The sequence below is a fragment of the Cyprinodon tularosa genome, unplaced genomic scaffold, assembly GCF_016077235.1.
Source record: "Cyprinodon tularosa strain WSP-4 unplaced genomic scaffold, ASM1607723v1 ctg267, whole genome shotgun sequence".
NCBI lineage: Eukaryota > Metazoa > Chordata > Actinopteri > Cyprinodontiformes > Cyprinodontidae > Cyprinodon > Cyprinodon tularosa.
Window position 1 is genome coordinate 684,893 of NW_024038971.1, and position 13,782 is coordinate 698,674.

The 13,782-nt window shown below is 37.4% G+C and overlaps 1 protein-coding gene across 8 annotated transcripts in view; it reads left to right on the forward strand.

Moving 5' to 3' along the window:
• Positions 1–13,782, forward strand: part of kif1ab (kinesin family member 1Ab) — a 34,274-nt gene that overhangs the window by 11,418 nt on the left and 9,074 nt on the right. For 4 of the 8 annotated variants that reach the window (XM_038289305.1, XM_038289306.1, XM_038289302.1 and 1 more), the window contains 27 exons: positions 28–107; positions 1,327–1,402; positions 2,554–2,633; positions 2,716–2,822; positions 2,920–3,003; positions 3,205–3,385; positions 3,497–3,569; positions 3,676–3,766; positions 3,859–4,007; positions 4,513–4,691; positions 4,862–4,999; positions 5,087–5,205; positions 5,300–5,385; positions 5,511–5,646; positions 5,864–6,059; positions 6,284–6,374; positions 6,487–6,605; positions 6,709–6,764; positions 7,611–7,719; positions 7,857–7,923; positions 8,018–8,102; positions 8,225–8,330; positions 8,570–8,593; positions 8,716–8,830; positions 11,378–11,511; positions 11,628–11,689; positions 11,821–11,966. In XM_038289305.1, coding sequence (XP_038145233.1) covers positions 28–107; positions 1,327–1,402; positions 2,554–2,633; positions 2,716–2,822; positions 2,920–3,003; positions 3,205–3,385; positions 3,497–3,569; positions 3,676–3,766; positions 3,859–4,007; positions 4,513–4,691; positions 4,862–4,999; positions 5,087–5,205; positions 5,300–5,385; positions 5,511–5,646; positions 5,864–6,059; positions 6,284–6,374; positions 6,487–6,605; positions 6,709–6,764; positions 7,611–7,719; positions 7,857–7,923; positions 8,018–8,102; positions 8,225–8,330; positions 8,570–8,593; positions 8,716–8,830; positions 11,378–11,511; positions 11,628–11,689; positions 11,821–11,966 — 2,889 coding nt within the window. The remainder of the gene's footprint in view (positions 1–27; positions 108–1,326; positions 1,403–2,553; positions 2,634–2,715; positions 2,823–2,919; positions 3,004–3,204; positions 3,386–3,496; positions 3,570–3,675; positions 3,767–3,858; positions 4,008–4,512; positions 4,692–4,861; positions 5,000–5,086; positions 5,206–5,299; positions 5,386–5,510; positions 5,647–5,863; positions 6,060–6,283; positions 6,375–6,486; positions 6,606–6,708; positions 6,765–7,610; positions 7,720–7,856; positions 7,924–8,017; positions 8,103–8,224; positions 8,331–8,569; positions 8,594–8,715; positions 8,831–11,377; positions 11,512–11,627; positions 11,690–11,820; positions 11,967–13,782) is intronic. The other 4 variants (XM_038289309.1, XM_038289303.1, XM_038289304.1 and 1 more) reach the window with 3 other exon arrangements.

A 13,782-nucleotide genomic window follows, 5' to 3' on the forward strand; every position in this document is an offset into this window, starting at 1 on the left:
TAAAAAAAACATTTTTTTTTTTTTTAGGAAACAGAGAAAATCATTGCAGAGCTTAATGAGACATGGGAAGAGAAGCTGCGACGTACCGAGGCTATCCGCATGGAGAGGTTTGTTCTAAATATTAAACATGTCTATAATCATCTTTTTTTGGTGCTTTTCCCTTCATCTGTTAGTCACAGATGATCCCTCTCAGAGTTTTTCTTCTGAAATTATGTGAAACTGATCTTCCAACACCTACCATCACATCACAAGAGCATGCTCTACTGTACATAACTTATGTTCTAACTAGTGTTTCACCGATACCAGTGTCAGACAGGGCCCTGATACTACACTAAGGTGGTGGTGTCGGTATCGGCAAGTACCCACAAATAGGGCACTAATACCATTTTGAGAGCCAAAAGTTTATTCAACTATTCTCATCCATTCCAGGTAGGCAATAAAAGGTTCTACTGGATTAACTTTGTATTAGTCTTTTTCCTACTTCACAAAGGTAGGCAGCAGCTTGACAAAGCCATGATGGCAATTATTTTACATCCAAGTAGTATGCAGTTTTTCATATATACACACACACACACACACACACACACACACACACACACACACACACACACACACACACACACACACACACACACACACACACACACACACACACACACACACACACACACATCAATTTCACACTTGTACATCCAGGTATGGGGTCTCTTGGTATTGGGGCCAAAAATTGGCATCGGCGCAACACTAGTTCTAACTGCAGTGGTTTGACTTTAAGCTTTGAAGAATACATGAAACTGAACTGCTGGACTGTTACATTTTTAATTTAAATGACTTAGTGAATCATTTTAAACAGTTCCAGCATTAAATGTCAGTATTGATGGTATAAACCATAAAACTACCTCATTACAAACTATAGAAATGCTACAGTTATAATTAATTTAGCTCAATTCTTTGATTACTGATCAGGTAACTGAATGAAGACCATTTCCTATACATTTAATTTCAACATATTCATAAAGAGCAGAATAAATGCACTTCATATTGCAAAATATGTCCTTTCTGTTACATCATTGTTATTCTCAATAATACACCTATACATTGGAAAATGATGATGTTAAAAAAATCCTATATCTTATTTATTTGTTGCATTTTCTTACTACATATATTTCTCATTAGTGGCAGCTTCACAGAGTTGAAGTTAAATGTTGATATTTCTACAATATAAAGTGTTTGCTTAACATTTACCAAACCCTGTCTTTTTAATCCATGGAAACATTGCATGTTTCAAAAGATAATTAAATGGTAAATTTTTTTTTCACCCTGTAGAGAGGCTCTACTTGCTGAGATGGGTGTGGCTATGAGAGAAGATGGAGGTACTGTTGGCGTCTTTTCTCCCAAGAAGGTAAGATCATTGTTAATAAAGTGTGAATATAACATGATATATATTTCTCCCTCCTAACATTTTGTCAACTGTGGTAAAAAGGTGTTTCTTTAGCTTTTCCTAAAAAATTTATAAAAATATAAGCATTTTTTGTTTCCTGAAGCAGTGGGAACAATACATCCATCTTTTATAAAAACACCATATGGTATATTAAAGTGTCACATTTATTCTGTCCCTTAAATATTTCAGTAAAATTTATATTAATGTTTTTTTTTTCATGAAGTTGGAATGAGCAATGACTTTATTTTGGAATTTAAAACAGTTCAAGTCACATTGCACTACAAATCCCAAAACGACAAAAGTTGTTGTATCTCATGTTATTGGAGTTTCTTCAATGAATTGTTGTAGATGCTGATGGTTATAGGCAAGAAGGATCTCCTGTAGTGCTCTGTCTTACTGCTGTTCTGGAGAATCCTTTGACTAAAGACACTCGATTGTATGACCGCCTTATGAAGAAAATGCTTAGGATTTATGGAAGATTGATAGTTAATCTGCAGAGGTTCTAGAGTAGTGAAATTAAATAACCTCCTTTCACCCCGTTGTATAAATAATAAGGTCAAGTTTCATAAAGTTTAAGCTCCTATACCAATTCTTTGAAAAGGAAAATTATGCAGTTAGAATTAAAATAAGGCAAAGCTTTAGAAAAAATTGTTACAGAATATAGCTAAATACTGCGTGGAATATTAAAACAAATGCAGCATCTTTTTATTTGTAAACGATAGGTTTTGAAGAGGAACACTAAATTTGTCATATGCAGTTATAAGCATAGTAAAAGTCATGCTTTCTGAATTTTTCAATTAAAAAAATCCTTTTTGGATATTAACTTAATACACCTCTTTTAGGAAAGTGATTAAAGTGAAAGAACAAGAGGTAATTTCATTAATCTGTTTAAAAATTTTACAATTGGCTTAATGGTGTTGAATTTGGTGAAGGATTTGTTTCTCATCTAAAGGCCCTGAGTAACTCTTAAAAATGTATTCGTAAAGAAAAGCAGAGTTCTTATATGATAATATTGCAGCCTTTGAGAGAAATTTTCTTTTTCACTGATAACTAAAAACGGAACGCTATTGGTTTCTTTCCTAGTAAGGCTTTACTGTGACTCTCTATTTCAGACCCCTCATCTGGTGAATCTCAATGAAGACCCTCTGATGTCTGAGTGTCTGCTGTACTACATCAAAGACGGCATTACCAAGTAAAACTTTATGCATTCCTAATTCTTACGCTGGATTCATTCTGCAACTGTTTTCAAAATTTGGACCACTACTTTCCATTAGGGTTGGTCGTGAAAACGCTAAAACTCGACAAGACATCGTTCTTAGCGGCCACTTCATCGAAGATGAGCACTGCACCTTCAGCAGCACCACAAGCCCACAGGGTGAAGGTAAAATCTGATTGTGGCTGCATGGAAATGCTAAATAAAACATAAATATTTCAAGGAATATGTTAAAATTATTGATATAATTTTTCTTCTGGAGCAGGATGTGTCATCCTTGAGCCATGTGAGGGGGCAGAGACATACGTCAATGGGAAGAGAGTTACATCGCCTACAGTTTTGCGTTCTGGTGAGTATCTTTCATTGTTGTCATTAAAGTTGCTATTGAAACGATTCTCATAAAAAAACTACTAATCTTTAAAAGTAGGTTAAGTTAAGTTAACCCTGTTATCTTACATAAAGCAAATTTACTGGTTGTGTTTCGAATGATGATATCTAGCAACTTCTTTGAAGATGGTTTTAAAATTTTATCTCTGTCTAATTCTTTAAGGTAACCGCATCATCATGGGTAAGAGCCACGTGTTTCGCTTCAACGATCCAGAGCAGGCTCGTCTGGAGCGTGAGAGGACGCCGTGTGCAGAGACACCAGTGGAGCCTGTGGACTGGGCCTTCGCTCAGAGGGAGCTGCTTGAGAAACAGGGCATCGACATGAAGCAGGAGATGGAGCAGAGGTGAATCTGAATGAGCATCTATTGCTATAACATTATGCTATATTATCTTGTCAATACAAATCATTAGAAGATCTTATTTCACATGTTTTTCTCTGAATTTAAATCCTTAAGGCTTCAAGAGCTTGAGGACCAATACCGCAAAGAAAGAGAAGAAGCCAGTAACCTGCTTGAGCAGCAGAGGCTGGTGGGTAAAAGCTAAGCAAAAACATGTGATTCTTCCTGTTTTCGATACTGGCTTTAAGGGGACATACTACAGTTAATGGTGAAACACATTTCATGGCTCATTTCAGGACTATGAGAGTAAACTGGAGGCCCTTCAGAGACAAGTAGACTCTCGGTACCTGGAATCACCTGAGGAAGAGGAGGAGCCCGAGGAGGAAGGTAATGCTGTTTATGAACACAGATTTAAAACAAAATCACTTCAGTATCAGGCTTTTTTAAGTTAACCTACTTTTGCCTGCATTTGTCTACAGTCCCATGGACGCAGCGGGAGACTGAGCTGGCGCTCTGGGCCTTCAGAAAGTGGAGGTTCTACCAGTTCACCTCCCTGAGAGATCTGCTCTGGGGCAATGCCATCTTCCTCAAAGAGGCAAATGCTATTAGTGTGGAACTAAAGAAAAAGGTCAGCTTGTTATTATTGGTTACGTTTTTTTTTTTCACTTCTTAGAGCTCTACTTTAAACCTAAATTTGTCTTTACATGATTTCTCAATAGCATTATAACTACTAGTAACTCTAATTTTGACAATATAGCCTCCTGCTAAGGGTAGACAGACTGACGTATACAGTATACACAGTGCATCAGTCTGAAAGGAGCTGGTAGACTCTAATTTCAAGGTGGGATTACAATTGAAAAAGTACAGATGTGATGCCAAATATCAATTTTAAAAAGAAAAGCAAGTTGTTGACAATTCAAAGATATACCCAGTTATGCTTTTCCTGATTGGTTCAGTCTGTTTTAGACTGGAGAGTAGGCAGACTAGATTAGATAGATAGATAGACAGACAGACAGACAGACAGACAGACAGACAGACAGACAGACAGACAGACAGACAGACAGACAGACAGACAGACAGACAGACAGATATTCTTGCAGACATGTGGTCCATATTGTGTTGTATTTCCACAGGTGCAGTTCCAGTTCGTCCTGCTGACAGACACTCTTTATTCCCCGCTGCCACCTGACCTGCTGCCTCCCAGTGTGGCTAAGGAGAGAGAGAGGCGATCGTTCCCTCAAACTATTGTAGCTGTTGAAGTGCAGGATCAGAAGAACGGCGCCACTCATTACTGGACTCTCGAAAAGCTCAGGTAACAATAACGTAGAATTTAAAACATTTTGAGCTCTTTCATTCCTCTCTTACACTGACTGTTTCTGAATTTAGAGTAAACTTTTAATCCTATTAATCATCTTTTTTGTTTATCAAACAAATGGTTTCACCAATATTCAGCTTTTTTTTGTTTTATGGTTCCCCCTGCAGGCAGAGGCTGGACCTGATGAGAGAGATGTATGACCGAGCTGCAGAGCTGCCCAGCAGTGCTGTGGAGGACTGTGACCATGCTCTAACAGGAGGGGACCCCTTCTACGACCGCTTCCCCTGGTTCCGTCTTGTTGGAAGGTTGATTTTTATACAAGCAAAGATAATATCCTGCTGTCTAACCTGTAGCTCTGCCAACCAAAAACCTGTCATCACTCCTCTCCTTAGGGCTTTTGTGTACCTAAGTAACCTGCTGTATCCGGTGCCGCTGGTTCACCGCGTGGCCATAGTCAGCGAGAAGGGAGAGGTCAAAGGCTTTCTCAGGGTGGCCGTGCAGGCCATATCAGGTAGACACAAAATGTTATGTCAGCAACATTAGATGAACTGTGTTAAAACAACTGAAATGCAGGTATACCAATCTGTGGTCTGTTATATTTTAAGCTGATGAAGAGGCCCCTGATTATGGATCCGGAGTCAGACAGTCAGGCACTGCCAAGATCTCCTTTGAAGACCACCAGTTTGAGAAGGTATTTTGGAGGATTTACAGTTTTGTTCTTTACATCTAGTAGAAAATAAATAGCATACATACTTCTGACAGTGAATGTTAAATCTAGGAAAAAGAAAACCTTGCAGCAACAGTACCTTGTTTTAGTTTCAGATTGAGTCGTGTCCTGGTGGTATGTCACACTCCAACACCTCTCAGGAGGAGCTGAGAATTGTGGAGGGAGAAGGACAAAACGTTGAAATGGGAATCTCAGCAGATGAAGTGAACAACAACACCTGTGAAGGTGAGCAGGCAGTAGGTCTGCCCGGCAAATCTTTCAAAATATTATTTCAAAATTTTGTGCAAAGACCAACAGTTTTACTAGACTCCCAAAGTCCAGCATCTAATAGTTTTCATTAAAACAACCAATGCTTTAAACACATATTGATATTTTGTTTACCTTTGTTTATTTCAATAATTTAATGTATTAAATTAAAGGCAGTTTGACACGAGTTTCTCAGTATCTCTGTACCGTGCAGCCACTCACGAGGCCCCTCACAGCCCATCGAAGAGTTTAGGTCTGGATCTTCCCCTTGAGCTGTCTCCAGAGAAAGCTCTGTCCCACTTAAAGATCGGCAGCACCTTCACCTTCAGAGTCACCGTCCTCCAGGCCTCCAGCATCTCAGCAGAATATGCCGACATTTTCTGCCAGTTTAAGTGAGTTTAAAGATGGTTTTAAGGAAACATCTACTGGATATAGTTGTTTTTACTGTATTATGTAGAACTGTAATGATTGCTGCTAACATTTTAATTGTATTTAATCAACTGACCATAAAAAAAAAAAAAAATCAAACAAATACTGTACAAATTGTTGAATTTGGTATACATAAATTAGCGGTCGTAGTAATTTCTTTGAAAATATGCTTGATTTCACTTTTCAGCTTCATCCATCGCCATGATGAAGCTTTTTCAACTGAGCCACTAAAGAACACCGGCAGAGGGCCTCCACTCGGATTCTATCATGTACAAAATGTAAGCAGCCAGTAATTAGTTAGAACCCATCATCAAAACCAATTGGTGCCTCTGCACAGTAGCAGCTCCCTAGAGAGTCTACTTGAATGTAACTTCCTCTCTGTTCTATTAGATCACTGTGGAGGTGACCAAGTCTTTCTTGGAGTATATTAAGACTCAGCCTATCGTCTTTGAGGTGTTCGGCCACTATCAGAAACAGCCTTTCCCTCCATTATGCAAAGATTTGATCAGGTCTGGAATAATGTTGGCTCTTCTAAAATAGCAAACCAACATGCATTGTTGTTGAAGGAATTAAAATATTTATGTGATAGATTCCTTTTTTTTTTTTTTTTAGTCCTCTGAGACCCTCCAGGAGGCAGTTTCCACGTGTGATGCCTTTGTCCAAACCAGGTCAGTAGAAATTATCAACAGGGAACACAACTCATTAATTCATCTACATTAACATATTTCTTCATTCTAAACAAAGCACAGAAATAAGCTGTCTGAAATCTTGCATAACTTTAGGCAAAAATACCCCCCCCTCCTTTTTTTCTTTTTAAAGAAAAGTATTTTGCTGTGTCCTTATGCCCCTATGACCAAATTTAATTCCTTAATTTAAACGTTTTTGCAGATCTTTTTTCTTGAAATGGTTTAAAAGAAGTTATGTTTTTCTCATTGGATTGGATTTAATTTAATATTCTATTGGATTAAATAGTCTATTGTCGACAACAGTACCCAGTATTCTTCCTTCAAATAATAATTTAATATTTGGTGCAGTGTTTTATTACCTAATGACCCTTGTTTTAAGGTATCTATATTAAAACTGCTGACAAAGTAGGACCAAGAAGATTAATGTGAATAAAGCAACCTTGAGTCATCTTAAGTACAACTGAATTATTCAGCCTTTTCCTAAGTTTGATAATTTGTCAGAATAAGTTTTAAACCAACCATGCTTGTATGTATTTCGTCAACGTTTTTTCCTGCATGTCCTTTAACGATTGATGATATAGTTTTTCTGTATTTTTAAAACAAAATTAACAAGTATTAATTTAAAATTAAGATGCCAATAATAGGTTATTGGTGTGACTCTTATTCTCTGTAAAATTATAAAAATGCTTAAACTACTAAGAAAGGTAAGTGTATATGCAATGTTTTAGGTATGTACTGTAGGTATGATATAGTTATGACCAGGATATCAGAGGGGTATATAAAAAGTCAAAATCTGTGTTTTGTTTTTGTTCATGTTGATCTGTTTAGTGCCAGCCACCAAGCTCAGCACGCTGACTCGCTCCACCGCTGGACCTTGTCATGCCAAATATGATCTCATGGTCTTCTTTGAGATCTGTGAGCTAGAAGCTAATGGAGAGTGAGTCCTGCCTATTTGTTCTTATTCACTTTGAATGTTGAACAGAAATCAGATAAAGAGTTCTCCAGAAAACACATCACCTACTTGTGCATATATTCAGATGTAGTGCATTTATGTCTTTGTTGTCTCCTTTCTAGCTACATCCCAGCAGTTGTTGATCACAGAGGCGGGATGCCGTGCCATGGGACTTTCCTCTTACATCAGGTCCATTTTCTTTATATTTCACCATCATGGTCCCACCTACATATGGTTTTTATTATCATTCAACCATTTTTCCCATCATCCTTTGATTGCACAGGGCATACAGAGAAGGATTAGAGTCACTATTGCTCATGAAACAGGAAATGACATTGAGTGGAAGGAGGTGAAGGAGCTGGTTATTGGTGAGTGGTGTCTTGGATCAAGTTAGTTCAGTAAAAAAAAATTAAAAGAAATCCTAAAAAACTATATCAAATCTGCAAAGAAGCTTAAAAGAAATGTATTTTATTGTGATTCATCATTACAGGTCGCATTCGAAACACACCAGAGGCTGACGAGACCATCATAGACCCCAACATCCTCTCCCTCAACATCCTCTCCTCCGGATACTTTTGGCCAAAACACGATGACAAGTATGACTTTCCCCAATCTTATGTCGCCCGCCAATAACAACTGGTTTTGTATTTTCTTTTGCAATATTTCATTTTTTGAAAGCCCATTTTATTTTTGTATTCATATATACACTAACGTGCTAATATGAGCTTTTATTTTTTAGCTATTTACCAAATTTGCTGAGTTTTAAATCTTAGCAGCTCCAGTGGAGTAGTTTTTAATTTTTATCCTATTTTCTCTTTTTTTTCTTTAACGGCAGCGTTTCATTGGGAGTTGATCATAGGTATAAGAATGTTTTTAATGTATTTATTAAGATTGTTTTTTTTATGACAAAATACGGCGAGTCATTTGAAAGACTGCATTTTTATTTTTAAAAATCGTATTAATTTTTTTTTGTCATCGCAGAACCTTCTATCGATTTGAGGCAGCATGGGACAGCTCCATGCACAATTCTCTGCTTCTGAACAGGGTCACCCCATATGGGGAGAAGATCTACATCACTCTCTCTGCTTATCTGGAGGTAATATAAGTTTGGAAATGCTCTGAAAATGCTGCTTTAGGTTAAGTCTCTTTTTAGGAGGCATCAGCAAGTATAGGAACAAACATTACAATGTTCTTCTAACACGGTAAAAAGTCAGTTTTCCAACGATAAGGTAGTTTAAAAACCAAGTTACCCTAAAAGCAGTGATTCCCAACCGGGGTACTCATACCCCTAGTGGTCCGTGAGTGCATTGCAAGGCGTACATGAAAATATTTAATTTATTAGGTAGTAAAATAAAGTAGGGCTGGGATGTGTTTTGGTTTGTGAGGACCCAAGTAAAAAATAAAACAAGCTTTTATCAACCAAAAATTTATTTTTTCTTAAATTCACCTTCAGCTGTGAAACCCATCAAAACTAATCAGAGGAACAAATGTAAAGAACAGCCTGGGATCTGCTGTTTTTCACTGAGCTATCAGAGCTCATCAAAGCAGCTCAGGCATCTTGATGAAAACAAAGTAAAACTAATTAAGTCAGTCTGACTTGAATTGTTTATTTTATTCCCAATTCATCAAGCTAAAATGTGATTATAAGGAAGTTACTCAGAAGAGCTCCTATTTTGTAAATACAGGTTTATAATATGATTTTATTTTGTATTTAGTTTGATTCCTTACTGACTTCCAGGCAAAATATTAATGTTGTTTTTTTATTTGCGATAGAAAGCATAAAATGCCTAAGAATTAAATGCTCAAATTAAAAGATAAAAAATCTCAAGATAAAAATCTTATATGACTTGAAATTATTTTTAAATTAAATAATTTCTCAAATTGGTGGATAAAAAATAGTTGTCAAATGTTCAAATGTTACAGTAAATATGTTAAGTTTGGTCTTGTTTGGTCCAGCTGAGTGTGTTTATATGAACTTTTGTTGGCTGAGGCTGGATCAATCTGCCTGTGAGGTAGTATGATTAAAGGAATAGTACACCCAAAACATGATTAGCCTTAATTTTCTACTCACCCCCATGCTGAACAACACTCTGGAGTACTTTTTTGATATCTCAAATGCATCTGGAGATCTGGGAGGCTTCTTGCTTGGAAACTTGGAATACATTGGACAAGCAGTATGGAGGAATATTGAAACGTTTTTGTGGACTTTTATGGACCTTTCTGCCTCGGGCGCTGGGCACCTCCATTATTTGAATGTCAGCAGACAGCAAGAAGCCTCCCAGATCTCCAGATGCATTTGAGATATCAAAAAAGTACTCCAGGGTGTTGTTCAGCATGGGGGTGAGTAGAAAATGAAGGCTAATCATGTTTTGGGTGTACTATTCCTTTAAGGATCAGCAAGGTGAACAAAAAAAACAGCATCAGCCACCAGTTCCAGATTCCTCTGAGGATTTTATTTGGTACTTTTAACTCTGATGACCATCCCTCTAGCTTCCCAAAACTCACTGTTTTTATAACAAATTGGCAACACACCTGCAGTTGAGTGGACCAAATCACAATTAAACACATAAAAAATCATAAACAAAATCTAAAAGGACAAGCAAGAACGAAATTATTAATCTAAATTACAAACTCATCTACATAATGGTAATTATGATAATACAAAACTCAAAACGTTGCTTTAAAGAAAATAGTAAAATAAAAAAGGCAAACTCATTTTACAATTTATTCATAAGAAATGTATAAATTGTGCAATGAATGTTTAATACATTTTTTTAAACCCCCTCTCGCCTCTAGGGGGTGCTCCAGCACCCCCACTACCCGCGGACATCTTCAGCCATTTTAGCAGGAAATACTGTGACGAAGAATAGTGAGTAAAAAGGAAAACAAATACCATGAATATACGATGAAACAAAATACACAAGTTCAACCAACAGTCCAGAAGTAGAAGCTTTAACCAAAAAATAAAAATAGATGGAAACTGCAACATAATGCTAACACAAACAAACCCGGGCTAGTAAGTGAAGCCAAGTTGCAAACTAATGATTAAATTTAAGCATTATGATCAGAAATAAAAATAAGGGTAATGGTGAACACAAACTGAACCACTTTGGCACATTACCAGATGAGCTGCAACTGCTGAGTCAGTCATACAGTATCTCTGCAAAGAAAGGCATAAACTTTTAACTTGTGTCAGTTATACTGAAGCTTCTAGAATGCCACATTCCTGTGCTTTACAGTATTTGTAGTTGGACTCATGATCAGATAGGGAACCCCCGACTAGCTTTTGCAAAAGTATACTACATTTTTCAATAAACTCTTGACCACATAGCATTTCTCTACAATAGTTGAAGGAAAGGGAACTAATATCTTCATGGAACATCTCCCCAAATCTAGTCCTTTACTAGGTGTAATAAGTGGGGCTCCTTTAGATTGTGAACAATGATTGTTCATGTTTTTAAATCAAAAAACTTAAGTAAGGTTGGTATTATATAATTTAATTATTTTCCATGCCAAGTTGTTATAGCAAATGGCCCCTTTAGTTTTTTACATATTTATAGCATTTTGTTGAAACAGGAAACCAGATGCTCAGTGCTATATTTTCTGTCATATTAATACTCCCTTTATTTTATTATATGTATAGATGGAGAACTGCACTCAGCCAACAGTTATCACCAAAGATTTCTGCGTGGTGTTTTACTCCCGTGACACAAAGCTGCCAGCCTCCAGATCCATCAGGAACTTCTTCAGCACTGGCTGCCTCAGGCCCTCGGAGAGGTAGACATTCATAAACAGCCCAATTAGCCCTATCCTTAAATTTAAATGTCTCAGTCGTAGCTTCTATGACATCTATGTCTGAGATGTTGACTCTCTTTTTTTTTTTTTTCTCTCAGTAATCGTGTCACCGGGGTTTATGAGGTCACTCTCTGCCATGTCGCTGACAATGGAAGTCCAGGTAATTGGTGAATGGACGAAGAGAAACCTTAAAGAAAATAATAAATAACAACAAGAATTTACATATTTAATACTTTTATAGATCTGGATGCACAAAAAAAAATGTTTTTATATATGAATTCTCTCTGTCAGGCATGCAACGTCGTCGTCGGCGGGTGCTTGACACATCAGTGGCGTACGTGCGAGGGGAGGAGAACCTGGCGGGTTGGAGACCCCGAAGTGACAGCCTCATTCTGGATCATCAGTGGGAGCTGGAGAAGCTCAGCTTACTGCAGGAGGTCAGTTTATAAACCAAATGCCATCCAATAAGACAAATAAAAAAAACAGAAAAAAGAAATTGCTATTGGGTTACCTTTTATGTATTCTAACAGCCTGTAGAGGAACATTTTTAAGATAGTAATGAAAGTCCTTCTAATGAAGTTTTAAAAACTGTAGTCTGTGGTGTCTATCTTACAACAACGGAGTGAGCATATACAGGAGTGATCAAAGATTCAACAAATATATATTTTAAATGGGGAGCACCTTGATACATGAATGTAATATTATATTATGTTATATCCTCACTGGGAAACATTTGCATTATTATTATTATCTTTAATGCTTTTGATGTTTTAGTTACAGGATTTTAAACTGGTTTTAGTATTTATTTCATTTGCATGCTTTAATTACTTGTCTTTTTTTGTCCAACTATATATGTTAATAAAAAATGTTTAAAGGAAAAAAACAAACAAATTAAACATGCTTTCAATAATTAGGTCTAGAACATACAGGTGCTGGTCATAAAATTAGAATATCATGAAAAAGTAGATTGATTTCAGTAATTCCATTTAAAAAGTGAAACTTGTATATTATATTCATGCATTACATACAAACTCATATATTTCAGATGTTTATTTTGTTTAATTTTGATGATTACAAATGACAACAAATGAAAATCTCAAATTCATCATATCAGAAAATTAGAATATTACTGAAGACCAATAAAAACAAAGGATTTATAGAAATGTTGGCCAACTGAAAAGTATGAACATGAAAAGTATGAGCATGTACAGCACTCAGTATTTAGTTGGGCCTCCTTTGGCCTGTATTACTGCAGCAATGCGGCGTGGCATGGAGTCGATCAGTCTGTGGCACTGCTCAGGTGTTATGATAGCCCAGGTTGCTCTAATAGTGGCTTTTAGCTCTTCTGAATTGTTGGGTCTGGTGTATTGCATCTTCTTCTTCACAATACCCCATAGATTTTCTATGGGGTTAAGGTCAGGAGAGTTTGCTGGCCAATTAAGAACAGGGATACCATGGTCCTTCAACCAGGTACTGGTAGCTTTGGCACTGTGTGCAGGTGCCAAGTCCTGTTGGAAAATGAAATCTGCATCTCCAAAAAGTTGGTCAGCTGCAGGAAGCATGAAGTGCTCTAAAACTTCCTGGTATGTGGCTGCGTTGACCCTGGACCTCAGAAAACACAATGGACCAACACCAGCAGATGACATGGCACCCCAAACCATCACTGACTGTGGAAACTTTACACTGGACTTCAAGCAACGTGGATGAAGTGCCTCTCTTCTTTTCCTCCAGACTCTGGGACCTTGATTTCCAAAGGAAATGCAAAATTTACTTTCATCAGAGAACATGACTTTGGACCACTCACCAGCAGTCCAGTCCTGTTTCTCTTTAGCCCAGGCAAGACGCTTCTGACGCTGTCTGTGGTTCAAGAGTGGCTTGACACAAGGAATGCGACAGCAGAAACCCATGTCTTTCATACGTCTGTGTGTGGTGGTTCTTGAAGCACTCACTCCAGCTGCAGTCCACTCTTTGTGAATCTCCCCCACATTTTTGAATGGGTTTTGTTTCACAATCCTCTCCAGGGTGCGGTTATCTCTCTTGCTTGTACACTTTTTTCGACCACATCTTTTCCTTCCCTTCGCCTCTCTATTAATGTGCTTGGACACTGAGCTCTGTGAACAGCCAGCCTCTTTAGCGATGACCTTTTGTGTCTTGCCCTCCTTGTGCAAGGTGTCGATGGTCGTCTTTTGGACAACTGTCAAGTCAGCAGTCTTCCCCATGATTGTGTAGCCTATAGAACTAGACTGAAAGACC